Source organism: Mobula birostris, chromosome 21 (assembly GCF_030028105.1).
Source record: "Mobula birostris isolate sMobBir1 chromosome 21, sMobBir1.hap1, whole genome shotgun sequence".
Classification (NCBI taxonomy): Eukaryota; Metazoa; Chordata; class Chondrichthyes; order Myliobatiformes; family Myliobatidae; genus Mobula; species Mobula birostris.
In genome coordinates this window covers 19,657,582-19,685,467 of record NC_092390.1, presented here as the reverse complement: position 1 = coordinate 19,685,467, position 27,886 = coordinate 19,657,582, and the positions used below count along the sequence as shown (strand labels likewise).

At 42.2% G+C, this 27,886-nt stretch overlaps 1 protein-coding gene across 2 annotated transcripts; it reads right to left on the bottom strand.

Annotated features, from left to right (window-relative positions):
• On the bottom strand, positions 1-27,886 carry LOC140185652 (uncharacterized). 2 transcript variants are annotated; one of them, XM_072239110.1, is made up of 3 exons: positions 27,833-27,886; positions 25,096-27,093; positions 1-5,284 (listed from the first exon to the last, which is right to left on the bottom strand). In XM_072239110.1, exons 2-3 carry the CDS (start codon positions 26,104-26,106, stop codon positions 4,100-4,102), a joined length of 2,196 nt encoding a protein of 731 aa, XP_072095211.1. In that variant the 5' UTR covers positions 26,107-27,093; positions 27,833-27,886; the 3' UTR covers positions 1-4,099. The 2 variants fall into 2 exon arrangements, with proteins under 2 accessions (XP_072095211.1, XP_072095210.1); XM_072239109.1 differs by lacking the exons at positions 25,096-27,093; positions 27,833-27,886 and adding an exon at positions 6,746-6,785 and having other exon boundaries at positions 1-6,105.

The following is a 27,886-nucleotide window of genomic DNA, read 5'->3' as shown; positions in this document are numbered from 1 at the left end:
TCCACAATACTTAACTCCAATCAGTTAAAGGCTAATGTCATCAGAACAAACCACTCCTGTAATCGGCGACCAGAGTTCAGTTCCAGGTGCGATAAATAGCAGCAATAACTGCAGAATGTGGTAATGCACTCACTCTGGAATTTGAAACTGGATTCACTAAATATGATGGTTTAAAAACTCAACATGGAATAATTTAAACTGCCTCCCCTGTGTGAACTTGCTGGTGTTTGAGCAGGTGGGATGACCGAGTAAACCTCTTTGCTCACACAGAATGGCTGTGCAGCCTCTCAGTGTGAACTTGCTATTGCCTCACATGGTGGGATAACTGAGTGAACCCTTTCCCACATATGGAGCAAATGAATGGTCTCTCCCTCATGTCAACTTGCAGATGTGTCTGCAGGTGGGATGACGAAGAAATTACCTTCACACACAGACAAGTGGCCTCTCCCCAGTGTGAACTTTCTGTGTCAGTAACAAAATGAATCCCATCCCATAGATGGAGCAGGTGAAAGGTCTCTCCCTGTTGAGCATCTGATCTCCAGTGAGTTTTCTGAAGTGGCTTCAGGCTGGACAACTGAATGAATCCCCACACGTAATCAGAACAGGGGTACTGTCTCTGTGTGGTGTGAACTCCCTGATGTACCTTCAGGTACACTGTGATCTCGCTGGTGTGCCTGCAGACTGGCTGAATCACTGAAACCCCTGGAGGAACTCAGCAGGTCAGGCAGTATCTATGAAAATGATATTTCATACCAAGACCTGTCACCAGGAAGACTCCAGAATAAAAAGGTGGGGGCGGTTGGTGAGGAAGGATAGCTGAAAGGTGATAGGTGAAACCAGATGGGTTGGAAAGATAAAGGCTGGAGAAGGAAACTAACAGGAGAGGAGAATGGACCATAAGAGAAAGGAGGGGAGCCAGGAGAAGGTGATAGGCAGGTAAGAGGTAAGAGGTCAGAGAGGGGAATAGAAAATGGGAGGGGGAGAGAATTTTCTTTTAAAACCAGAGACAGAAATCAATATTCATGCCATCAGATTGCAGGCTATCCAGATGGAATACAAGGTGTTGTTCCTCTACCTTGGGCGTCACCTCAACTTGGCACAAGAGGAGGTCATGTTCTGACATGTCAGAATGGAAATGGGAATGACAATGTTTAGCCACTGGGAAGTTCTACTTTTGGCAGATGGAGCAAAATTGCTTGATGAAGTGGTTCCCCAATTTACAACAGGTCTCACCAATGTAGAGGAGGCCGCATTGGGAGCACTGGACACAAAACAGATCCCAGCAGATTTGCAGGTGAAGTGTTGTCTCACCTGGAAGGACTGTTTGGGGACCTGAATGGAGGTGAATGGGCAGTTGTAGCACTTAGGCTGCTTGCAAGGATAAGTGCCGGGAGTGACAAGGATGGACAAAGGAATCGTGGAGGGAACGATCCCTGCAAAAAGCCAAGGGGGAATGGGGATGGGGGTAGGTAAACATACGATTAGTGGTAGGACCCCTTTGGAGATGGCGGAAATTGTGAAGGATGATGTGTTGGATGCGGAGGCTGATAGGGTGGTAGGTAATGAGAAGAACAAGATCACTGAGTAAGTATTAAGGCAGCGGAGAGATGGGGTGAGTGCAGACGTGTGAGAAAGAGATGCAGGTGAGGGCAGCATCAATATTGGAGGAAGGGAAACCCCATTCTTTGAAGAAGGAGGACATCTCTGATATACTGGTGTTACAAAGGAAATACTTTTCACTCCTTCAATAACTCGACAACAATCTGCAAGGTTTACCTTCAGGGTGCTTCATCCAAATCTCATCCCTACATTGACATTTGTCTGGGTTCTCTTTGCTACGACTGGTGTAATACCCAACCTACATGCTACTTAGCATCTCCAATGCTACAATCAAAGAACAATGGTATTCAAATGCTGGTAAAATGGCATTCACTGATCAGTTGTTGTGTTTGAGATTTCCATACATAACAATCTACCCTTTTCTACCCAGTAAAAAGTTTATAAAAAAAAAACACCAATGGGTGAATGACAGCATTTCAGATGAGGTAGTTACATAGAAAACCAACAGCACAATACAGGCTCTTTGGCCCACAAAGCTGTGCTGAACATGTCCTTTCCCTAGAACTACCTAGGCTTACCCATAGCCCTCTATTTTTCTAAGCTCCATGTAGCCATCCAGGAGCCTCGTAAAAGACCCTATCGTTTCCACCTCCACCACCGCTGCCGGCAGCCCATTCCACGCACTCACCACTCTCTGTGTGAAAAAACTTACCCCTGACATCTCCTCCGTACTTACTTCCAAGCACCTTAAAACTATGCCCTCTCATGCTAGACATTTCAGCACTGGGAAGAAGCCGCTGACGATCCACATCATCAATGCGTCTCATTATCTCGTACACCTGTATCAGATCACTTTTCATACTCCGTTGCTCCAAGGAGAAAAGGCCGAGTTCACTCAACCTATACACATAAGGCATGCTCCCCAATCCAGGCAACTTGTAAATCTCCTCTGCACCCTTACTATGGTTTCCACATCCTCCCTGTAGTGAGGCTACCAGAATTGAGCACAGTACTCCAAGCGGGATGTAACCAGGGTCCTATATAGTTTTAGTCTCCAACACAATCTCTAACATCATACTGTCATAATGAGACTCCATGCAAGTTAGGAGAACAAATCTACCAATTCACAGTTCAGGCATCTGGGCTCAGTTTCAAATTCCCTGAGTTGTCTCCCTGTCTGAAATGTAATGGAACAATCCTGTCAATTACCAATCTGTGATTTGGTTCAGTGTGTCTCTGTCCATTGCCATGGCATGTCCGAATGCCCGAGTAGGAGCACACAGTACTTACACAGCTGCTCCTGGAGGCGTTCAGATAAGTGACCCTAAGGAGGTTGATGGTGGTGAATTCAGTAATGGCAATGTCGATAATACATTATTAGACTTTCTCGCTGGAAATTGTTAATGTGTGGAACTTCTGTGGTGCAAATGTAACGGGTCACTTGTTGCCCAAAACAGAGGTGCCCGTTTTCATTATCCACCCAGACAGAATAGAAGAAACAATGGTCTCACTTGACAGAAAGATCCAGAACCAGGTGGCATTCAAAGGTAATCTGTTAAAAGAGCTAAAAGTGATGCATGGAGCTTATCTTTAGACTCTCAACACCTATGCGCTCGATTCACAGTGATCCTACACCCCCCGAGTCTCAGAGATTCCTGGGTAAGAACAATGCCATTGAAAACACTTATGAATATTGTCTTCCCTCTGCCAAATGGCACCAGACCAATCAATATTTTTTATGAGAACTCAGTTGCTAATTTAACAGAGCAAGCTCCCACAAGCAATATACTCAATGTCAACAGGCATTGTGTGGGTACATTATCAAAGTCAACATAACTTTCTCTCTGTCAATCAGCTTCCAAATGTTCACCAGTCATTGCCATGCCCCACTCTGCTGCCTCCACCCCACATCATCATATACTCTTATGCCTACCATGCCCAGAGTCCCTGCTTGACCCACCTCTGCTTTCTGACCCTGCTCCACTGAACTCTCCGTACTACTTTCAGACTTTAGTGGAAAGTGGTGTATTTTAACAACCCAACTGTGAGAGACACAACTCTTTATAAACAGTGAAAATGACCCATAATACTGAATTGAACAGGGAAGATGGAGGTTAACAACCTACATTGTTGTTCCTCGGTCCAGCTCATCATCATTTTCAGTTTGCAGAAAGTCATGCAGGAATTTCAAGGGAAACCTCTTCAGCCACAGAGTGGTGACCGTTTGCAACCCATCACTAAAATACTGGCAGGGACCAGCTGGGCTGAATTGACTTCCTACTTAACACTGGATGTGTTGTAGACTCACTAGGTACCCGAGATAGAGCTTAAAACAGAATTGCTTTATTAATCACAGATTCCGAATATTAAATTCTAGTCCCATTGAAGGTGAACATCAGCAGAAGAAACTCCTTCCGTGCCCAGTAACAGGGGTGTAGAAGTGGGTGTGATAAGCAGCAGCAATCATTGCCGAGTTCGACAGCAACAGTAATTTTTGAACTTGATTCTGGAGTGGTTAAATATCCAGCATGCAGCTTATTTAAACTTTTTCCCCAGTGTGAACTCGGTAGTGTGCCACTAGGTGGGATGACTGAGTGAATCCCTTTCCACATTCTGAGCAGGTGAACGGCCTCTCTCCAGTGTGAACTCGCTGGTGTAGGCTCAGTTGAAATGACCAAGGAAATCCCTTCCCACAGTCTGAGCAGGTGAATGGCATCTCCCCAGTGTGAACTGACTGGTGTGTCCGTAGGTGGGATGAATGAGTGAATCCCTTCCCACATAAGGAACAGGTGAATGGCCTCTCTCCAGTGTGAACTCGCTGGTGTGTCTGTAGGAGGGATGATCGAGTGAAACCCTTCCCACAGTATGAGCAGGTGAAAGGCCTCTCTCCAGTGTGAACTCGCTGATGTTCCTTCAGTTGAGATGACCAAGTGAATGCCTTCCCACAGTCTGAGCAGGTGAATGGCCTCTCCCCAGTGTGAACTCGTTGATGTACCTTCAGTTGAGATGACTGAGTAAATCCCTTCCCACAATCTGAGCAGGTGAATGGCCTCTCCCCAGTGTGAACTCGCTGGTGTGCCAGTAGGTCAGATGACCGAGTGAATCCTTTCCCACAGTATGAGCAGATGAATGGCCTCTCTCCAGTGTGAATTCTCTGATGTACCTTCAGTTGAGATGACTGAGTGAATCCCTTCCCACAGTCTGAGCAGGTGAATGGCCTCTCCCCAGTGTGAACTGACTGGTGTGTCAGTAGGCCCGATGACCGTGTGAATCCCTTCCCACAGAACGAGCAGATGAACGGTTTCTCCCCAGTGTGAGCTGACTGGTGTCTCTGTAGGTTGGATGACTGAGTGAATCCCTTCCCACAGTCTGAGCAGGTGAATGGCATCTCCCCAGTGTGAACTGACCGGTGTGCCAGTAGGTAAGATGACTGAGTGAATCCCTTCCCACAGTCTGAGCAGATGAACGGCCTCTCCCCAGTGTGAACCGACTGGTGTGTCTGTAGGTGGGATGGCCGAGAGAATCCTTTTCCACACACGGAACAGGTAAATGGCCTCTCTCCCGTGTGAACTCGATGATGCCTCAGTAGGTTGGACGAATGAGTGAATTCCTTACCACAGTCTGAGCAGGTGAATGGCCTCTCCCCAGTGTGAACTCGCTGATGTACCTTCAGTTGATATGACTGAGAAAATCCCTTCCCACAATCTGAGCAGGTGAACGGCATCTCACTAGTGTAAACTGACTGGTGTGCCAATAGGTCAGATGACCAAGTAAATCCTTTCCTACAAGGAGAGCAGAGGCATGGCCTCTCCCAACTCACTCATGAGTCAACAGATTAGATGAAAGAGTGAATCTCTTCCCACATACAGTGAACAGTCTCTCTCCATTGTCAACTCACTGGTGTGTCTGCAGGTGGGTTGACTGAGTGATTTTCTTCCACACCTGGAGCAGGTGAATGGCCTCTTACTGGCTTGAATTTTCTGATGTACCTTTAGCTTGGATGACAGAATGAATTGCTTTCCACATTCAGAATTGCTGAACCATCTCCATACAGTGTGAAATTGCTGATGTATCTTCAGGCTGGATGGCTGAGTAGAACCCTCTCACAACAAGAGAATGGCCACTCCCCACTGAGAACTCACTGGTTTGTCTGCAGGTGGGCTAAGTGAGTGAATCCCTTCCCACACTGAAGGTGAAGTGATATCAACCTGCCACCAGTTCTCTGGTGATTCATTGAGTCAGATGTAGCAAATCCCTTGCACAATCAATGCATGTGAAGAAATGATCTCTAGTGAACAAATGCTGGTGTGTTCTCAGCACCCCGGTTCTGGTGGATTTCACTGAGTTACAACAGATAACTTCATTTCAGATACAAAGCATATTTTCAGCTGAGATGAGATACTTCTTCTCCAAGGATCAACAACAGATAAATTGGTTTCACAAAGAAAAGATCTGGTCACTCCTTAAATATCTGGACAGAGAAAGCAACACTGACTTGTTATTGCACTTGAGATTCCCAGAGACAAATCCTTTGCCGTTTCTAACCTGTAAAAAGATTTACAAAAGATATCAATATGTGAAGAATGGCATTTCAGACGAGATAATTTTCTTAAGAACTAAACCTGATGGAAGGATTTTGTTCTTTTTTCATGCAGCACTAATTCATATTTTTATTGATTGGAAGATAGACTTTTCACCCGAGATGAATTCGGAACAATATTTTGTTCCGAGTTTCATAATCCTTGGATTTGGACAGCTGGAGCTCGGCCGTTTGGAGATCCATCAACTCCCACTTCCTCCGCCTGGCGCTTCCAAACTCGCTTTACTGACCGGTGGGAAAACTAAAACCCACGATCGAGAGACACGTCTATCCTAATTACATTCTTGCAGAATATGTTTGTTTGTGAGTAACCCACGGTACGTCTAAAGAACACAACACCGTCTGTCCGTCCGTCACGGCCCCAGCGATGCGCATGCGCCCCAACAATGGCGCCAGCACATTCGCTCATCAGCAAAAACGTCCCCGAGGCCCGGGTGCGTATCGTGGGGCTGACAGAGAGGGAAAGGACCGGGTCTGGCCTCAGCTTGCGGTACCACGGTGTGATCGGAGATCAGAACAATTATCCCCCAATCGCGGTGTGGCCGACAGAATTGACGAGACTCCAACCCCGAGCCCCGGTCTTACCTGCTGCCGATCATCCAGACGAGAGCCTTTTGTCCACTAGGCGCATGCTCGATTTTCGGGTCCTGTCAGCTCCCACTACGCCTGCGCATTTGATTGTTGGATCACCGTAGGCGAATTCTACAGCGCGAAGGGCTATGGGTAATCATGTTGCCATTGAAAGTGACTGCAAGCTCCTGTTCCACACCACGTTTCAAATATAGTCAAGGGTTTTAGGTAGAAAGCTCAGCATCTACTTCGAAGCAACAGGTTTCCACAAACAATGTACTCAATATCAACAGGTATTCTATATGTCAAAAGTCAAAGTCCAAGCCACTTACAAATGCAATTCAGCAAAAACAGAAGAGATTTTGCAAAAGTTGGAATTATAGAACATCACACAAAGTGCTGCAGACAGAGTGAAGGGACTCGACTCGAAATTCAATCAATCGGTTTTCAAACATTGCTGATCTTTCATCTGAAGGCACTTCCTCCTAGTCTGATTCCCTCCTTTCCTCCATGTAAACCGTAGCCCCACTACTTTCTGGACCTCCAAACCCCCGATTTGGGCTGGCTCCTCTTTGGCTTCTGATCCTACTTCATCGAACATTTATCCACTATTCTGCTATCATAGTATAGAGGAGGGTGGTTTATTGCAACACTCCAGATGTGTGAGCCACAGCCATTTGAAATCAGTGAATAAGGCCCACAATTTTGAAAAGAGCATGTTAGAAGATATTTAACCACCCATTCTTCCTTGGTCCAAAGCCCCGAGGAATGCTGAATATTTGGGGCAAAATCCTAGTGAACTTACCTTCTTCTGCAGTATGTAGAAAGTCATAGAGGAGATACAAGGTAAACCTCTTCACCCTCAGAGTGGTGACCAGTTGGAATATGTCATCCTATGGAGAGTGAGAGGTGAACAGAAGGGATTAATTTAAAAGTGCATATGTTGTACGGAAACATGGGCAATGACCAATTGGACTGAGTGGCTTCTCTACTTTACATTGGGCATGTGGCAGAGACTGTAAACATCTGAAACCAGGATTCTAAAGAGAACTAATTTATTTGGCACAAATCCACAATAACAATCCACAAATGAAACAGGTTATCAATGACAAGCAATTCAAAGAACTTCCAGTAGGACCAGAGAAAATTACATGGAAGGCATTCAAGGATGTTGACGAAATTTTTCTTGGCAACCACAGAGCACCAAACTACATGCAGCTGGTTGTTCAAGCATACAAGACCATGAAATGGAACACGTCACTAAAGATTTATTTTCCGCATTCCCATTTAGACTTCTTGCCTGCAAGTTATGCCGCTGTCAGTGATGAGCACGGTGAAAGGTTTCACCAGGACATTGCTGTCATGGAGAAATGGTATCAAGGCAACTGGAATCCATCAATGCTGGCTGATTATTGTTGGACACAGAGTACAAATGAAAACCATCAACAAAACATTTTAGCTTAATTAAACTATTATGAAGTGTCAGCAACATTATGCAATTAAACACATTATATTCAATAAAAGTTATTTTCTTGGTTTTCCAAGTTCCTACATGATACAAGTAGTCTGAAATTATATTTGTGTTCAGCTCCAAGTGGTCCAGCACTTCCAGAAGAAAAAATGTTCTCCTGTGTAATTCGCACACAATCCAAATTATATAATCTAATGGTAGCACCTGAATCCCATTTAATCCAATGCAATTCCCCAAATCCTCATTTAATTCCAATACATATCCCCAAACCCCAATTTAATTAGAATACTCTTCCCCATATCCCTACTTAATTCTCCCAATGAATCCTAATTGCATTAGCTGTATTTCCATTTCCTAAAACCCCATGCAATTCCAACACAATTCCTCAACTCCTCATTCACTATCAATACACCTCACCAAATTCCCACTTAGTACCAACATAATACTCTGAATAACCATTTAATCACAATTCACTGGATTTCCATTTAATAGCAGTATAAATTTCTGAATTCACTCTTCATCGCAACACGGTTAGCAAACTATCACAAAAAAAGATGCTGGAAGACCTCAGCATATCAGGCAGCATCCATGCAGTGGAATAAACAGACAACTTTTCCTTGCAAGCGGAACAAGTGCCACACCAGCCTCTATACTTCTCCCTCACTACCATTCAGGGCCCTGAACAGTCCTCCCAGGTGAGGTGACAATTCACTTGTGAGTCTGTTGGTGTCATCTACCACATCCGGTGCTCCGAGTGTGGCCTCCTGTATGTTGGTGAGACCTGACGTAGATTGGGAGACCACTTCATCAAGCAGCCAGTGGCCATCCTTTCAATTTGACATGTCAGTCTATGGCCTCCTCTACTGCCGTGATGAGGCCACACTCAAGTTGGATTAGTAACACCTTATATTCTGTCTGTGCTGCCTCCAACCTGGTGGCATGAACGTCAGTTTCTCGAACTTCCGGTAATGCCCTTCCCCCCCTCCTTCACCATTCTCATTTCCCTCTCTCACCTCATCTCCTTACCTGCCCATCACCTATCTCAGCTGCTCCTCCCCCTAACTGTAAGATCAGAATCTGTGCGGATTGGTAATAATATCTCTTCCTTGTTGGCGCACCTCAGGGGTATGTGCTTAGCCCACTACTCTACTCCCTCTATACCTGTGACTGTGTGGCTAGGTATAGTTCGAATGCCATCTATAAATTTGCTGATCATACAACCATTGTTGGCAGAATCTCAGATGGAGACAAGAGGCTGTACAGGAGCAAGATATTCCAGCTGGTTGAGTGGTGTCACAGCAACAATCTTGCACTCAATGTCAGTAAGACCAAAGAGCTGATAGTGGACTTCAGGAAGGGAAAGACAAGGGAACACAAACCATTCCTCAAAGAATGATCAGAAGTGGAGAGAGTGAGTAATTTCAAGATCCTGGACGTCAAGATCTGAGGATCTAACCTGGTCCCAACGTATCAATGAAGCTATAAAGAAGGCAAGACAGCAGCGATATTTCATTAGGAGATTGAGGTTTGGTTCGTCACCTAAAAAAACCTCAAAAACTTCTATGTATGTACTGTGGTGAGCATTCTGAGAGGCTGCATCACTGTCTGGTATGGGGGGTAGGGACGGTGCTACTGCACAGGATCGAAAGAAGCTACAGAAATTAGTCAGCTTCATCTTGGGGACCAGCCTCCATAGTATCCAAGACACTTCAAGAAGCAATCCCTCAGAAAGGTGGCATCCATTATTAAAGATCCCCATCACCCAGGATATGCTTTCTTTTCATTGTTACTGTCATGATGGAGGTGTAGAAGCCTGAAGGCACATAGTCAGGAACAGCTTCTTCCCCTCTGCCATCTGATCCCTAAATGGACATTGAATCTGTGAACGCTTTTTAATATTATTTCTGTTTTTGCTCTATTTTTAATTTGACTATATAATATACATATATATACTTAATGTAATTGATTTTTCCCTATAATACCATGCATTGCATTGTACTGCTGCCACTAAGTTAACATATTGCACACTATGCCAGTGATATTAAACCTAATTCTGATTCTTCCCTTTATTTCCATGGCCTTCTTTCCTCTCCTAACAGATTCCCCTTTTATCTGTTTCACCGGTTGACTTCACAGCCCTTCACCCCTCCACCTCTCCCAGTTTCACCTATCATCTACTATCTTGTACTTCTTCCTCCTCTCCCCCTACCTTCTTACTCTGATTTCCCATATTTTTTCCAGTCCTGATGAAGGGTATTGGCCTGAAGCGCAGACTGTGTCACCACGGTTTGGAATTGGCCCAAGTGCAGAGTGAGAGACACTGAAGCTGGTCAATTGTGGAAAATTAAAATCTCCCACAATCACAACCTTGTGCTTACTCCAAATATCTGCTATCTCCTTACAAATTTGCTCCTCCAATTCTTGCTCTCCATTTGGTGGTCTATAATACACCCCTGTAAGTGTTACTACACCTTTCCCATTCCTCAATTCCACCCAAATAGCCTCGCTAGACGAGCCCTCTCATCTGTCAGAGCATCACTGTAATACTTTCTCTGACAAGCAATGCAACACCTCCCCCTCTTGTCCCTCTGATTCTATCACACCTGAAGCAACAAAATCCAGGAATATTTAGTTGCCAATCACACTCCTCCTACAACATCATACTTCCAGGTATCAGTCCATGCTCTAAACTCATCCACCTTTCTTACAATGCTCCTAGCATTAAAATAAATGCATTTAAGAAAATTTTCACCTCTTACTCTCTGTTTATCACTAACGGTGCAAACAACTTTACTATCTCCTTTTTTAACTTCTCCCCTACATCTGTTCCTACACTCTGGTTTCCCTCCCCCCTTGTATCTAGTTTAAATCCACTGCAGCCTCTCTAGCAACCCTACCAGCAAGAATATTTGTCCCCCTCCAGTTCAGATGTAAACTGTCCCACCGGAACAGGTCCCATCTTCCTTGGACAACTGCCCAATTATCTATAAATCTGAAGCCCTCCCTCCTGCACCATGTCTTCAGCCATGTGTTAATCTGCGCTATCTTACTATTTCTAAACCCGCCTGCATGTGGCACTAGTAGCAATCCTGAGATTGCTATCCTGGAGGTCCTGTCCTTTAACTTGGTGCCTAACTCCCTAAACTCACCTTTCAGGACCTCCTCACTCTTCCTACCCACGTCATTGGTCCCTACATGGACCACAACATCTGGCTTCTCATCCTCCCTCTTGAGAATACTGAGAACTTGATCCGAGATATCGCGGACCTTGGCACCAGGGAGGCCACAGAACATCTGGGATTCTCGATCTCTTCCACAGAACCTCTTATCTGTCCCCCTAACTATCAAATCCCCTATCACTACTGCTCTCCTCTGTTCCATCCTTCCCTTCTGAGCTGAGGGTCCCGTCTCAGTGCCAGAGACGCAACCACTGCAACTTGTCCCTGGTAGGTCGACCCCATCAACAGTATCCAAAATGATATACTTATTATTGGTGGGAACAGCCACAGGGATGCTCTGCTCATTCTGTTTATTCCCTTTCCCTCTCCTGACAGTCACCCAGCTACCTGTCTCCTGACTCTTAGGGGTGACTATCTCCCTGTAACTCCTGTATATTTCTGCCTCTGCCTCACGAATGATCCGGAGTTCATCCATCTCCAGCTCCCTAACTCGGTTTGTCAGGAGCTGCAGCTGGATGCACCTTTTACAGGTGTAGTCATCAGGGACAATTGTGCTCACCCTGACCTCCCACGTACTGCAAACGGAGCACTCCACTGCCCTAACTGCTGCCTCCATTACCTACTTCTAAGGTAATTAAATTAATTTGAGGAACTTACCCGGCCTTACCTCACCTGGAGTGAAGCTGGTCCTCAGCCTCTGTTCGCCAAAGCTTTCCTACTCTGTTGCCCGCTCCGTTAATCCTCTCGCTTTTAAACACTCGCGCTGCCTCACGGTCCAACTTACACGCGCTTGCGAAGTCGTGCCCCGTTCAACTGCCGAAGAAATCACCGACCATCACAACCTTCTCACTTTTAAACACTCCCACTGCCTCATGGTCCGGTTTACATGCGCTTGCGCAGTCATGCCCGATTTTTGCCAGATCTGAGGCAGTATTCACTGGTGATGGGAGGAGATTTTAATTGCTGTTTAGATCCAGCTCTAGATCATTCATCTCCTAAACTAGCGATACCAAACAAATCAGCTGTGTTTATTAAATCTTTTTTAATGAAATGTGATATTCTTGACGTTTGGTGTTTTTTTCCATCCAGTAGACAGGGAATATTAGTTTTTCTCTCATGTCCATCATACATATTCCAGGTTTGATTTTTTTTATTGATAGCCAAATGATTCCATTAGTTCGATCCTGTGAATATAAAGAGATTGCTATCTCAGATCATGCTCCCGTGCTTTTATCTTTAAATCTCCCTGGTCTTCCTCAAACAAACAGGTGTTGGCGTTTTAATCTAACTTTATTATCTGATAAAGATTTTTTAAAGTTAATGGGGAGACAAATTATTCTTTTTTTTGAAGAAAATACGTTAGAGGAGACTTCTAGTGGTTCTGGTGACGGCATTGTCCAGAATGGCAGCTTAAATCAACAGCTCCTCCAGAAAAACGCATATTTTGCCCCATTAATCCATCACGTATAAGATCTCCCGAAAATATCTGAATTGATAAGGGGGGCAAGAATGGGGAAAAAGAATAGAGATTAAAAAAAAAGCATCACTGCGGAGCCTATGGAAGAGAGGGGTACAACGAGCGGCTCTCCTACACGTACGCGTGGCAGCGAAGCTAACGCTGGGTGTCGCGCAGGCGAAGCGGCAAATATGATAAAGATTTTGGAAGAGATAAGGGAAGTCCAAAAAGATATAAAACAGCAACTCAATGATATAAAGTCAGAGCTCGCCAACGTCAATCAGAAAATAGCGGTGGCAGAGACTCGAATTGAGAAGGTGGAAGATCGCGTGCAAAAAGTGGAACGGATACTAAGTAAGACAATAAAAATATTAAATCAACAGAAAAGTAAATTGCTTGACCAGGAGGGAAGATCACGATGGAAAAATATCAGGATTTATAATGTTCCTGAAGGAGCAGAGGGATTGTCGATGACGGAGTTCGTAGAAAAGTTGCTGCGGGAAGCGCTGGAGATTCCCCCGACTATGGAGATTGAAATTGAGAGGGCGCATCGTGCGCTGGTCCCGAAGCCTCCCAGAGACAGAGAAAGTAAGCTGCGCTCAATAGTACTTAGATTCCTTCGATTCAAGAGCAAGGCGGAGATTCTACCAAGGGCCTGGGGTAAGAAGAGGGTGTTTTGGAACGGGAAGTTAATATACTTCGATCATGATTACCTACAGAAACGGAAGGAATATTCTGAAGCGAAACGAATATTAAAGCAAGAAAAGATTAAATTCCAAACCCCATACCCTGCTAAACAGAGTATTTTACGAAGGAGAGATACAGCTATATCAGACAGCGGAAGAGGCGACTACAGACATGAACACCAGAGGACTGCCCATTAGCGTGGTCAAACCAAGGGAAAGCCTGGCTGAGCAGTTATCCTGATCTGCTTGGGAAATAGTAAGAGAACCGAGAAAGCAGGGGACGGGAGGAGGACGAGAGAAGGATATTAGAAAGAGACTGTGAGTTCTCTGAAGACAGCCCTCACTTCCTCCAGAAGAGCCATAAGGTTTGGCTAACTTAAGAAGTGCTGATAAACTAAACGGAAGCAAAATAGACGGTGATATACCTATCTCAAAAAATACGTATTATAATGTGGATTTTATATTACTCAATTTTTAAAATTCATTCATTCACTCCTTTTTCTCCACCTAAATGAGAATATATATATGGGCGGAATACACAGGGAAATCATTTCTGTGTAACGGACATAGATTTTTAAAATTACTTTTATAGGTACTGCAGCAGGGGGCCCTCAACTCACAGGTAAGAGGGGCTACCCCCCCGGCTAGACGTTTCCTCCAGCTCAACCCGGGGTCATCTAGAGACCCCGGCCTTGGAATCACACCTTCGTTACCTTTTTTTTTTATTATTCGTGTTTCTTGGTTCTTATTTGCTCAGGCAGTAGATCGATTAAGTTCTGCAAATTTCAATGATATACTAACAGATAAATACACATGGCTAAGGACAAAGTAAAATTCATTTCTTTTAATGTCAATGGGCTGTTAAATCCAATCAAATGAAGTAAAATTCTATCAAAAATGAAAAAAGAATAAACCCATGTAGTATATTTACAGGAAACTCACTTAAGTGATAATGAGTATGGAAAATTAAAGAGAATGGGCTTCACTAATTTGTTTTTCTCCTCATATAAATCAGGACATAGAAGAGGAGTTGCTATTCTCATCTCAAGCAAGCTAAATTTTGAAAAAGTGTTCAAAATGGGAGATAAGGAGGGCAGATATATTCTGGTAAGGGAAAATATAGACAGAAAACCAGTTACTTCATTGAATATATATGCACCCCCAGGAAGTGATATTAATTTCTTCCAGAAAATTACTAATATTATGGTAACGGAAACAGAAGGTCTCTTGATATGTGGGGGAGACTTAAATTTACAATTACAACCAAAGTTAGACTCTTCCAATAGAAAAACTTATGAAACAAAGTCCTTGCATAAGAAAGTTAACACTCTTTTTGAGGATGTTGGTCTAATTGATATACGGAGGGATCTTTTCCCCGATAGAAGGGATTACACTCAATATTCTGCCCCCCCCCCATTCCGTATATACAAGAATAGACTATTTCATAAAATTTGGAAAAGATAAAGACAAATTAAACACCTATGGAATTGGGACAATAGATGTAAGTGACCATGCACCTATATATTTATCTGTTGATTTTGACCTACAACCAAAGAATACTATTTGGAACCTAAATTCAAGTCTACTCAATTATTCTTATTTTAAGGAACAAATTAAAGAAGAAATTGGTCTTTACTTAGAATTCAATGATAATGGAGAGGTTTCACCTCCCATTCTATGGGATACTATGAAGGCTATCTTGAGGGAAAATTATAGCAATATCTTCATTTAAGAAAAAAAAATAAGGAATAAAACATTAGAGGAATTACAAAATAAGCTGAAGGAACTAGAAAAAAAACACAAAATGAGTTTGGCACAGGATACACTAGAGGAAATTTTAAAAATTAGAAATGAAATTAATAGTTTGGCTACACAAGAAATTAGAAAAAATTTAATGTTTCTGAAATAAAGACACTATGAAAGTGGATCTAAATCTATGAAAATACTGGCGAGGAAATGGAAAAAAAGATAGCAGAAAATACAATTCATAGAATAAGGGATCCAAGAACAAAAGTGATAAAAAATAAGCTAAGTGAAATTCAAGAAGCTTAAGCTCCAGGGGGAAGCATAGCCCAGATTGACACCTTCCTGAATTCTTTAGAGTTACCCACTTTAAGCAAAGAACAAACTAGAACAATGACTGCTGACATAAAAACTGCATTTAGTAGGCTTAAATTAAGCAAGTCACCAGGATCAGATGGATATACGGCAGAGTGGTATAAAGAATTTAGAAATGAGTTAATTCCTGTTTAACTGTCAACACTGAACTGGGCTCTAGGAAAGGCACAAATGCCACCCAGCTGGAAGGAGGCAATAATCTCAGCTATACCGAAAGAAGGCAAGGATAAAATGGAATGTGGGTCATTTAGACCAACATCTGTTCTTAATGTGGATTATAGATTATTTACCTCCATCACGGCCAAACGATTAGAAGAGTTTCTACCCACACTGATACATAATGATCAGAAAGGTTTTATACAACAACACCAAACACAAGACAATATACGAAGGACACTTCACATTACGGATCATATAAAGAAAAATGAAATTGAAGCAATAGTGATAAGCATGGACGCTGAAAAGGCATTTGATTCAGTTAATTGGAATTTCCTTTACAGAGTTTTACATAGATTTGGTCTACATGACACAATTATTAAAACTATACAGGCACTATATGACAATCCTACTGCTAGGATTAAAATCAATGGCTATTTATCTAATAGATTTACCCTAGAAAGAGGCACAAGACAGGGTTGTGCATGGTCACCGCTACTCTTCGCATTATATCTGGAACCATTAGCTCAACACATTAGACAAAATGAAGATATCAGGGGAATTACTATTAAATGGACAGAACATAAATTGGCCTGTTATGCGGATGACATTTTGATCTATCTAGGGCAACCAACATACTCTTAACCTAAATTGATGCAATCCTTTGAACAATATGGCCAATTATCAGGATACAAGATCAACATAGATAAAACCCAACTACTTTCATATAACTATAGCCCACCAAGAGAAATCGAAAGTAGATATCCTTGGGCATGGCAAACAGAGTCTGTCAAATATTTGGGCATCAATATGCCAAAAGATTTGGCAAAATTATCAGAATGCAATTATCTGCCAATATATAAAAAGAATTAAGGAAGATATAACAAGATGGAACCTAATTCCTTTTCTTGGTCTCAGTTCAAGGATTGAATCTATTAAAATGAATATACTGCCCAGACTACTATATCTCTTTCAGACCCTACCAATAGAGATTAACCAAAATCAATTCAATGAATGGAACAAGATACTATCAAGATATATAAGGCAAGGTAAAAGGCCTAGAATTCATCTCAAAACTTTGCAATTAGCCAAGGAAAAGGGAGGATGGGGCCTACTTTCTCTTCGAGAATACTATTTTGCAGCACAGTTGAGAGCTGTGATGTGCTGATGCAATCCATCATATGACGCTCAATGAAAAAACATTGAGGAGAGGATACTTTCCATCCCCATACAGGCAATTTTGGCTGATAACAACCTACAAAGTTACATAAATACTATTGATAACCCATGGGTGAAATGGACTCTTAAAATATGGAAAACTATTATAAAAGAATATAAACTAGAGAGAGATACTGCAATTCTTAAATGGTGTGCATATGACTCGGATTTTACACCAAACAAACTGGATGCTAGATTTAAGGACTGGACAGCTAAAGGAATAACAGCTATTTGCAATATAATGAAAGAAGGAACACTGCTCAGTTTTGAAATGCTCAAAGAGAAACACTTATTAGAAAAACAAGACTTTTATCAATATATACAGATGCGACAGTATGTTAATAGGATGGTTAAAAATGTAACCAAGGCAAGTACATGTTTAATAGAGCTATTTAGAAAAGCATATAATTCAGACAACAGTAGTAGAATAAGGGTTTGTCAAATCTTAAAACACATTCGACTTCATACATTAAAACAAAATGGGAGAAGGAAGGAGGGATAATAATATCTGAGGAAGAATGGACAATAATATGGAGGTATCAATGGAAGTGTACCAGTTCACAGAAATGGAGGGAATTCGGGTGGAAAAACTTGATAAGATATTTTATTACATCCTCTCAGAAACTCCATTATGATAGTAACCTCCCTGTTTGCTGGAGAAATTGTGGAAATCAAAATGCAAACCATTATCATATTTTCTGGGAATGCCCCGTTATCAAAGACTATTGGAGTGGGATACACAATGCCCTACAAGACATCTTTAAATGTGAAATACCCTTAGAAAGTAAGACCATATATTTTGGGTATATATCTCAAGAATGGTGTAAAAGAGATAAATATTTAATAAATATACTGCTGGTGGCTGGTAAAAAGACCCTTACCAGGAAATGGTTATCACAGGAGAGCCCAACTTTAAATATATGGATGGAAATTACAATGGACATTTACAAAATGGAGGAGATAACAGCATCTGTTAATCATAAGTTGGAACAATTTGATTCATACTGGGAAAAATGGTTTAACTACACAACACCTCATAGGCCTGAATTTATTCTCACAAGTCAATGAATATGTTGTATTAAAAAAAGATCACTCCTACTTTGTATAGTTTTCTTCTTTTGATTGTTCTTTCTTTCCTCTCCTTTCTATATGTGTATACTCCAGATAAATATTATGTGGAGATTTGTGACAAATATGACTATAGGATATATATGTACAGTATCTGAAATACATCTTATGGAAAGTTTTGTTTGATGATGAAATTCAATAAAAAATAAATTACAAAAAAAGTAGGAGGCTTCTAGTCTTATCAGATGGGATGCTTTCAAGGAATATATTAGAGGACAAATCATTTCTTATACTGCAAGTATTAAGAAAAAATCTAATAAAGAGAGAAATGATTTAGCTAATCAGTTGAAACAACTAGACCAAAAACGTGCCTTGGTTCTAGATCCTGTTTTAAATAAAAGACGTGTTGAAATTCAAACTAAATATGACCTCCTTTTAACATATCCAATTGAAACTCAACTCCTTAAAGACAAAAGTCAATTTTATATTCATGGAGACAAAACAGGTAAATTATTGGCAAATCAAATTAAAACCTTTATAGCTACACAGCAAATTAGAGAAATATGTAAAACTAATGGTGATAGGACAATTAATCATTCAGAAATAAATGATACTTTTAGAGAATTTTATTCTGGACTCTATAGTTCTGACTCTCCTAAGGATAATACTGTAATGATTAATTTTTTAGATCAACTAAACATTCCTAAAATTTCGGTTGACAACAGAAAGCAGTTGGATCAACCTATCTCTTGTGAGGAAATTACAAAGGCTGTGTACTCATTACACTCGAGGAAGGCCCCAGGTCCAGATGGATTTTCTGGAGCGTTTTATAAGACTTTTTCTTCATTGCTTATACCTCAATTATGTTCAGTTCTTTTGGATTCATTCAAGCTGGGCAGGCTCCCTCAACCTTTTTATGAAGCTTCCATTTTGCTTATCCTCAAAAAGAATAAGGATCCCATTGAATGCTCTTCCTATAGACCAATTTCTTTATTTGATGTCGATACTAAGATCCTATCTAAAGATTTGGCCCATAGGATTGAAAATATCTTACCATCTGTCATTTCTGATAATCAGACTGGATTTATCAAATACCGATGCTCTCATTTTAATATGCATCTTTTATTAAATGTTATTTATTCTCCTTCTAAGGAGATATCAGAATGTGTGGTATCCTTAGACGCTGAGAAGGCTTTTGACAGGGTTGAATGGAATTATTTATTTAAAACTTTAGAAAAATTTAATTTTGGACCTGATTTAATTCAATGGATTAAATTACATCATTTAGCTCCCTCCACTAGGGTTATTACTAACTTTCACAATTCCAAACTATTTAAATTTCAACGCGGCACTAGACAAGGTTGTCCATTGAGCCCTTTGTTTTATGATTTGGCCTTAGAACCTTCAGCCATTGTCTTTTGAGGAGCTAATGATATCGCTGGTATTTTAAGGGGAGGCACTTCCCACAAAGTTTCACTCTATGCTAGAGATTTATTGCTTTTTATTTCAAATGTTGAGAGACCTCGTTACCTTATGCACTTTCTTTACTCTCCTGTTTTAGCTTTTTCTCAAGTTATAAATTGAACTTGCATAAGAGTGAACTTTTTCCTTTGAATAATTTGGTATCAACTAACTCTAAGCTTCCTTTTAAAATTGCAAGAAATCAATTTACCTACTTAGGGGTCACGATTTGTAAAAATTATAAACATGTATTTAAAGATAATTTTTTTACTTTATTGAATTATGTAAAAAGGACATTAGCAAACTGGTCGTCTCTTTCTTTATCGTTGATTGGTTGAATTAATTCTATTAAAATGAATATTTTACCTAAATTTATATATCTTTTTCAGGCATTACCTGTTTTTATCCCTAAATCCTTTTTAGATTCTCTGGATTCTATTTTATCTTCTTATATATGGAAAAATAAGTGTTCTAGACTAAACAAGATTCATCTTCAGGCTAGCTTTACTGAATTTTAGGTTTTATTATTGGGCAGTTAATATACGTATTATTACATTTTGGTTATATTACATTAATCGTGAGGATTGTCCGATGTGGGTTTCTTTAGAAGCGAACTCTGTTAATAAATTTTCGATTATTTCTATTCTTGGATCCTCACTTCCTTTGTCTTTGAGTAAGTTAATTAACAATTTGGTAGTTAAACATATTTTGAGGATTTGGGTACAATTCCAGAAATACTTTGGTTTATTGAGATTTTCTCTTTCAAGTCCCATTTTTTCTAGTTATTTTTTTAAACCTTCCATGATTGATGTGGCCTTTAAAGAATGGGATAGATTGGGTATTAAATATTTCCAGGACCTATTTGTGGGAGGAAGTCTTTTTTTCATTTGAGCAATTGTCAACTAAGTATAGCTTACCTAAAACTCACTTTTTTCGATACCTACAAATAAGAGATTTTTTACAGTCTCAAATTTGTACATTTCCTAAAAGTCCTGATAAGAACCTATTAGATGTAATTTTTAATTTGAAACCTTTTATAATGGATCTACATCTAATATCTATATGTTGCTGGGAATGAGAAGTGTCCCTTCAGATAAAATTAAAAGTCTTTGGGAACAAGACTTACAGACTTCAATTTCGGAGGAAACTTGGAAGGAAATTTTCAAATTGGTTAACACTTCATCGTTATGTGCCCACCACTCTCTTCTACAATTTAAAGCTGTCCATAGGGCCCATATGACCAAAGATAAGTTGTCTCGTTTTTATTTGGATATATCTCCTTATTGTGATAAATGTAACAATGGAGAAGTTTTGCTCATTCATATGTTTTGGACATGCCCTAGTCTTGAAAGATATTGGAAGAAAGTATTTCAAACCTTCTTGGTACTTTTCAAAGTAAACTTTAAGCCTAATCCTTTGAGTGCTCTATTTGGTATTGTTGAAGGGAAGGATATTATTTTGGAGTCAGTTGATTTGCACGTTTTAGCTTTTATCTCTCTTATGGCTAGGAGAGCGCTTTTGCTTAAATGGAAAGAAGCAGTCCCGCCTACTTATGCTCAATGGCTACGTGATATGATGTCATGTTTAAATTTAGAGAAGATTCAGTGTTCAATTTCTGAATCTAAACAAGCCTTTCCAACAATGTGGGTACCTTTTTTCAATTATTTTCAAAACCTTTGACTTGCCGTTAAAGCACAGATGATGGCTAATAATATACTTCTTTTCTTTCTTCTTGTTCTTCACTAATCAGTTTTGGTAGTGGGTTAGATTTTTTTTTCAATAGTAATTACTATATTTCAATATTGTGAGTAACTAATCTGTATGAATATAGGGTAAGGAGTTTGTATGTACGATTCAGTATAACGTATTTGATATTTTTTTTTCTTGAACTGTATTCTTTTATGTGGAAAATTAATAAAAAAAAGTTGGAAAAGAAGTTAACAGTGTTATGTGTATATATGTGTGTGTCCCAAACAGTCAAGTTTAGGAATAGTTCTTAAAGTCTTAAGATGGTAAAATAGAAAGATTCAGTTATCCATGGAATAAATGATGGAGAGAGATGTTTTTGTAATCCACGCTGTAATGTAGAGAAAAGGTAAGTGCGAAGTGTTCCGCAGGTTCCACGTTAGGTAAACTGAGTAATAGTCGCCGAAGATCTTGACCGTTGAATCCACCCACATGTAAATTATCACCAAAAGTGACCTGTCACAGGAATATCGTCTTCGAGTGGTTATCACACAACATACCCAGGCAAGGGTTAACACAAGTGGTCCCCCAGGATATCCCCAAAATCCACTCCTATGGATTATCCAAAGTGACAGTCACACATTCGTTGTACCCAGTATCGTCGATAATCAACCCAACCTTTTGGGCATAGGAGAGTTCCAAACCATAGCAGTGACAAGCTGAAGTTCCAAAAGCTTGTCCACTCTCTCTCTCTCTTTCTGTGTGTCTGTGGTTTAAGTTCACAGCAGCTGTCAGACTGTGACTGATGTCATAGTTCCGCCCCTCAGGCACTCATAAAGTAACACTCACAGTACAACCACAGGCTTGTAACAACCTTCAGGTACACTGCGAACTCGCTGGTGTGTCTGCAGACTGGATGAATTACAGAAACCCCCAGAGGAACTCAGCAGATTGGGCAGTATCTACGAAAATGATATTTCACGCCGAGACCCGTCACCAAGAAGACGCCAGAAAAAAAGGTGGGGGCGGGTGGTGAGGAAGGATAGCTGGAAGCTGATAAGTGAAACCAGATGGGTTGGAAAGATAAAGGCTGGAGAAGGAAACTAACAGGATAGGAGAATGGACCATAAGAGAAAGGAGGGGAGCCAGGAGAAGGTTATAGGCGGGTAAGAGGTAAGAGGTCAGAGAGGGGAATAGAAAATGGGAGGGGTAGAGAATTTTCTTTTAAAACCAGAGACAGAAATCAATATTCATGCCATCAGATTGCAGGCTATCCAGATGGAATACAAGGTGTTGTTCCTCTACCTTGGGCGTCACCTCAACTTGGCACAAGAGGAGGTCATGTTCTGACATGTCAGAATGGCAATGGGAATGACAATGTTTAGCCACTGGGAAGTTCCGCTTTTGGCGGATGGAGCAAAGTTGCTTGACAAAGTGGTTCCCCAGTTTACAATGGGTCTCACCAATGTAAAGGAGGCTGCGTTGGGAGCACAGGATCCCAGCAGATTTGCAGGTGAAGTGTTGTCTCACCTGGAAGGACTGTTTGGGGACCTGAATGGAGGTGAATGGGCAGGTGTAGCACTTAGGCTGCTTGCAGGGATAAGTGCCGGGAGTGACAAGGATGGACAAAGGAATTGCGGAGGGAACGATCCCTGCAAAAAGCCAAGGGGGAATGGGGGTGGGGGTGGGGGTAGGTAAACATATGTTTAGTGGTAGAACCTCTTTGGAGATGGTGGAAGTTGTGAAGGATGATGTGTTGGATGCGGAGGCTGATAGGGTGGTAGGTAATGAGAAGAACAAGATCACCGAGTAAGTATTAAGGCAGTGGAGAGATGGGGTGAGTGCAGACGTGTGAGAAAGAGATGCAGGTGAGGGCAGCATCAATATTGGAGGAAGGGAAACCCCATTCTTTGAAGAAGGACATCTCTGATATACTGGTGTTACAAAGGAAATACTTTTTCACTTCTTCAATAACTGGACGACAATCTACAAGGTTTACCTTCAGGGTGCTTCATCCAAATCTCATCCCTACATTGACATTTGTCTGGGTTCTCTTTGCTACAACTGGTGTAATACCCATCCTACATGCTACTTAGCATCTCCAATGCTACAATCAAAGAACAATGGTATTCAAATGCTGGTAAAATGGCATTCACTGATCAGTTGTTGTGTTTGAGATTTCCATACACAACAATCTTTTGCCTTTTTTACCCAGTAAAAAGTTTATAAAAGGGTGAATAACCACATTTCAAATGAGATAGTTACATAGAAAACCTACAGCAGAATACAGGTCCTTCGGCCCACAAAGCCGTGCCGAACATGTCCTTACCTTAGAACTACCTAGGCTTACGCATAGCCTTCTATTTTTCTAAGCTCCATGTACCGATCAAGGAGTCTCTTAGAAGACCCTGTCGTTTCTGCCTCCACCACAGCTGCCGGCAGCCTATTCCACACACTGTGTAAAAAACTTACCCCTGACACCTCCTCTGTACTCACTTCCAAGCACCTTAAAACTATGCCCTCTCGTGCTAGCTATTTCAGCCCTGGGAAGAAGCCTCTCATCCTCCTGTACACCTCTATCAGGTCACCTCTCATTCTCTGTTGCTCCAAGGAGAAAAGGCCAAGTTTGCTCAACCTATTCTCACAAGGCATGACCCCAATCCAGGCAACAACCCTGTAAATCTCCTCTGCACCCGTTCTATGGTTTCCACGTCCTTCCTGTAGTGAGGTGACCAGAAATGAACACAATACTCCAAGTGTGGTCTGACCAGGCTCCGATATAATATTAGTCTCCAAAGCAATCTCTGACATCATACTGTCATATTGAGACTCCATGCAAGTTAGGAGAACAAATCTACCAGTTCACAGTTCAGGCATCTGGGCTCAGTTTCAAATTCCCTGAGTTGTCTCCCTGTCTGAAATGTAATGGAACAATTCTGCCAATTACCAACCTGTGATTTGGTTCAGTGTGTCTCTGTCCATTGCTATGGCATGTCCGAATGCCCGAGTAGGAGCACACAGTACTTACACAGCTGCTCCTGGAGGCGTTCAGATAAGTGACCCTAAGGAGGTTGATGGTGGTGAATTCAGTAATGGCAATGTCGATAATACATTATTAGACTTTCTCGTTGGAAATTGTTAATGTGTGGAACTTCTGTGGTGCAGATGCAACGGGTCAATTGTTGCCCAAAACAGAGGTGTCCGTTTTCATTATCCACCCAGACAGAATAGAAGAAACAATGGTCTCACTTCACAGAATGATCCAGAACCAGACGGCGTTCAAAGGTAATCTGAAATACATATAAACTGTGCGAGACACAACTCTTTATAAACAGTGAAAATGACCCATAACATTGAAATGAACAGAGAAGATGGAGGTTAGCAACCTACATTGTTCTTCCTCAGTCCAGCTCATCATCATCTTCAGTTTACAGAAAGTCATGCAGGAATTTCAAGGGAAACCTCTTCAGCCACAGAGTGGTGACTGTTTGCAACCCATCACTACAGAGAGAACAAGAGGTGAACAGCAGGGATGGATTTAAAAGGATTGCCATGGAACAGAAATACTGGCAGGGGCCAGCTGGGCTAAGTTAACTTCCTACCCTACACTGGATGTGTTGTAGACTCACTAGGTACCCGAGATAGAGTTTAAAACAGAATTGATTTATTAATCACAAACCCAGAATATTAAATTCCAGTCCCATTAAAGATGAACATCAGCAGAAGAAACTCCTTCCATTCCCAGTGACAAGGGTGTAGAAGTGGGTGTGATAAGCAGCAACAACCATTGCCGAGTTCGACAGCAACAGTAATTTTTGAACTTGGTTCTGGAGTGGTTAAATATCCAGCATGCAGCTAACTTAAACTTTTTCGCCTGTGTGAACTCGGTAGTGTGCCAATAGGTGGGATGACCAAGTGAATCCCTTTCCACATTCCGAGCAGGTGAACGGCTTCTCCCCAGTGTGAACTCGCTGGTGTGTCTGTAGGAGGGACGACCGAGTGAAACCCTTCCCACAGTCTGAGCAGCTGAATGGCCTCTCCCCAGTGTGAACTTGCTGATGTAGCTTCAATTGAGATGACCAAGTGAATGCCTTCCCACAGTCTGAGCAGGTGAATGGCCTCTCCCCAGTGTGAATTCGCTGGTGTCTCCGTAGATGGGATGAATGAGTGAATCCCTTCCCACAATCTGGGCAGGTGTATGGCCTCTCCCCAGTGTGAATTTGCTGATGTAGCTTCAATTGAGATGACCGAGTGAATCCCTTCCCACAGTCAGAGCAGGTGAATGGCTTCTGTCCAGTGTGAACTCGCTGATGTTCCTTTAGTTGAGATGACCAAGTGAATGCCTTCCCACAGTCTGAGCAGGTGAATGGCCTCTCTCCAGTGTGAACTCGCTGGTGTTTCTGTAGATGGGATGAATGAGTGAATCCCTTCCCACAATCTGAGCAGGTGAATGGCCTCTCTCCAGTGTGAACTCGCTGGTGTGCCAGTAGGTCAGATGACCGAGTGAATCCTTTCCCACAGTATGAGCAGATGAAAGGCCTCTCCCCAGTGTGAATCCTCTGATGTACCTTCAGTTGAGATGACTGAGCGAATCCCCTTCCACAGTCTGAGCAAGTGAACGGCCTCTCCCCAGTGTGAACCAACTGATGTGTCTGTAGATGGGACGGCCGAGTGAATCCTCTTCCACACACGGAACAGGTGAACGGCCTCTCTCCCGTGTGAACTCGATGATGCCTCAGTAGATTGGATGACCGAGTGAATCCCTTCGCACAGAACGAGCAGATGAATGGTTTCTCCCCATTGTGAGCTGACTGGTGTCTCTGTAGGTTGGATGACTGAGTGAATCCCTTCCCACAATCTGAGCAGGTGAATGGCATCTCTCCAGTGTGAACTGACCGGTCTGCCGGTAGGCAAGATGACTGAGTGAATCCCTTCCCACAGTCTGAGCAGATGAACGGCCTCTCCCCAGTGTGAACCAACTGGTGTGTCTGTAGCTGGGATGGCCGACAGAATCACACACGGAACAGGTGAATGGCCTCTCTCCCATGCGAACTCGATGATGCCTCAGTAGGTTGGATGAATGAGTGAGTTCCTTACCACAGTCTCAACAGGTGAATGGCCTCTCCCCAGTGTGAACTCGCTTATGTACCTTCAGTTGATATGACCGACAGGCATGGCCTCTCCCAACTCACTCGTGTGTCAATCTCTTCCCACATACAGTTGAACAGTCTCTCTCCACTGTGAACTCACTGGTCTGTCTGCAGGTGGGATGACTGAGTGAATCTTTTCCTCACCTGGAGCAGGTGAATGGCTTCCTACTGGTTTGAATTTTCTGATGTACCTTTAGCTTGGATGACAGAATGAATTGCTTTCCACATTCAGAATTGCTGAATCATCTCCCTATGGTGTGAACTTGCTGATGTATCTTCAGGCTGGATGGCTGAGTAGAACCCTCTCACAAAAAGAGCAGGTAAATGGCCACTCCCCACTGAGAACTTACTGGTTTGTCTGCAGGTGGGCTAAGTGAGTGAATCCCTTCCCACACTGAAGGTGAAGTGATATCAATCTGCCACCAGTTCTCTGGTGATTCATTGAGTCAGATGTAGCAAATCCCTTGCACAATCAATGCATGTGAAGAAATGATCTCTGGTGAACAAATGCTGTTGTGTTCTCAGCACCCCAGTTCTGGTGGATTTCACTGAGTTACAACATTTCAGATAGAAAGCATATTTTCAGCTGGGATAAGATACTTCTTCTCCAAGGATCAACAACAGATAAATTGGTTTTACAAAGAACAGATCTGGTCGCTCCTTAAATATCTGGACAGAGAACGCAACACTGAGTTGTTATTTCCAGAGGGTAACCTGTAAGAAGATTTACAAAAGACATCAATAGGTGAAGGACGGCATTTCAGACTAGATAATTTTCTTAAGAACTAAACCTGATGGAAGGATTTTGTTTCTTTTCATACAGCACTAATTCATATTTTTATTGATTGGAAGATAGGCTTTTCACCCGAGATGAATTCGGAACAATATTTTGTTCCGTTTCGAGTTTCGTAATCCTTGGATTTGGATAGTTGGAGCTCGGCAGTGTTTGGGATATCCATCAGATCCCACTTCCTCTGCCTGCGCTTCCAAACTCGCTTCACGGACCGGTGGGAAAACCATCCACGGTTGCCTCCATACCCAGAAAAGGCACGATCGAGGGACCCGTCTGCGGCGATATCGTGTCACGTGTAAGACTGAGCATGTGCAGGAATGACAGCATGATCGAGAAGCGTGGCAGTTTAAACGTGGTTGCTGTTTGCTGTTAAAGTTCTAATTATATTTTTCCAGAATATGTTTGTTTGTGAGTAACCCACGGTACGTATAAGGAACACAACATCGTCTACCGTCACGGTCCCGGCGATGCGCATGCGCCCCAAAATGGCGCCAGTCCCCGAGGCCCGGGTGCGTATCGTGGGGCTGACAGAGAGGGAAAGGACCGGGGCTGGCCTGAGCTTGCGGTCCCACGGTATGATCGGAGATCAGAACAATTATCCCCCAATCGCGGTGTGGCCGACAGAATTGACGAGACTCCAACCCCGAACCCCCGTCTTACCTGCTGCCGATCATCCAGACGAGAGCCTTTTGTCCGCTAGGCGCATGCTCGATT

Excerpts from the sequence above, each read along its gene's own strand:
- LOC140185652 (XM_072239110.1), bottom strand. The coding sequence starts at position 26,106 with ATGCCATTCACCTGCTCAGATTGTGGGAAGGGATTCACTCAGTCATCC. Across the intron at positions 5,285-25,095 it reads GAGTTCACACAGGCGAAAAA|ATGCCGTTCACCTGCTCAGA; the intron begins GTTTAAGTTAGC and ends TACACTAGTGAG.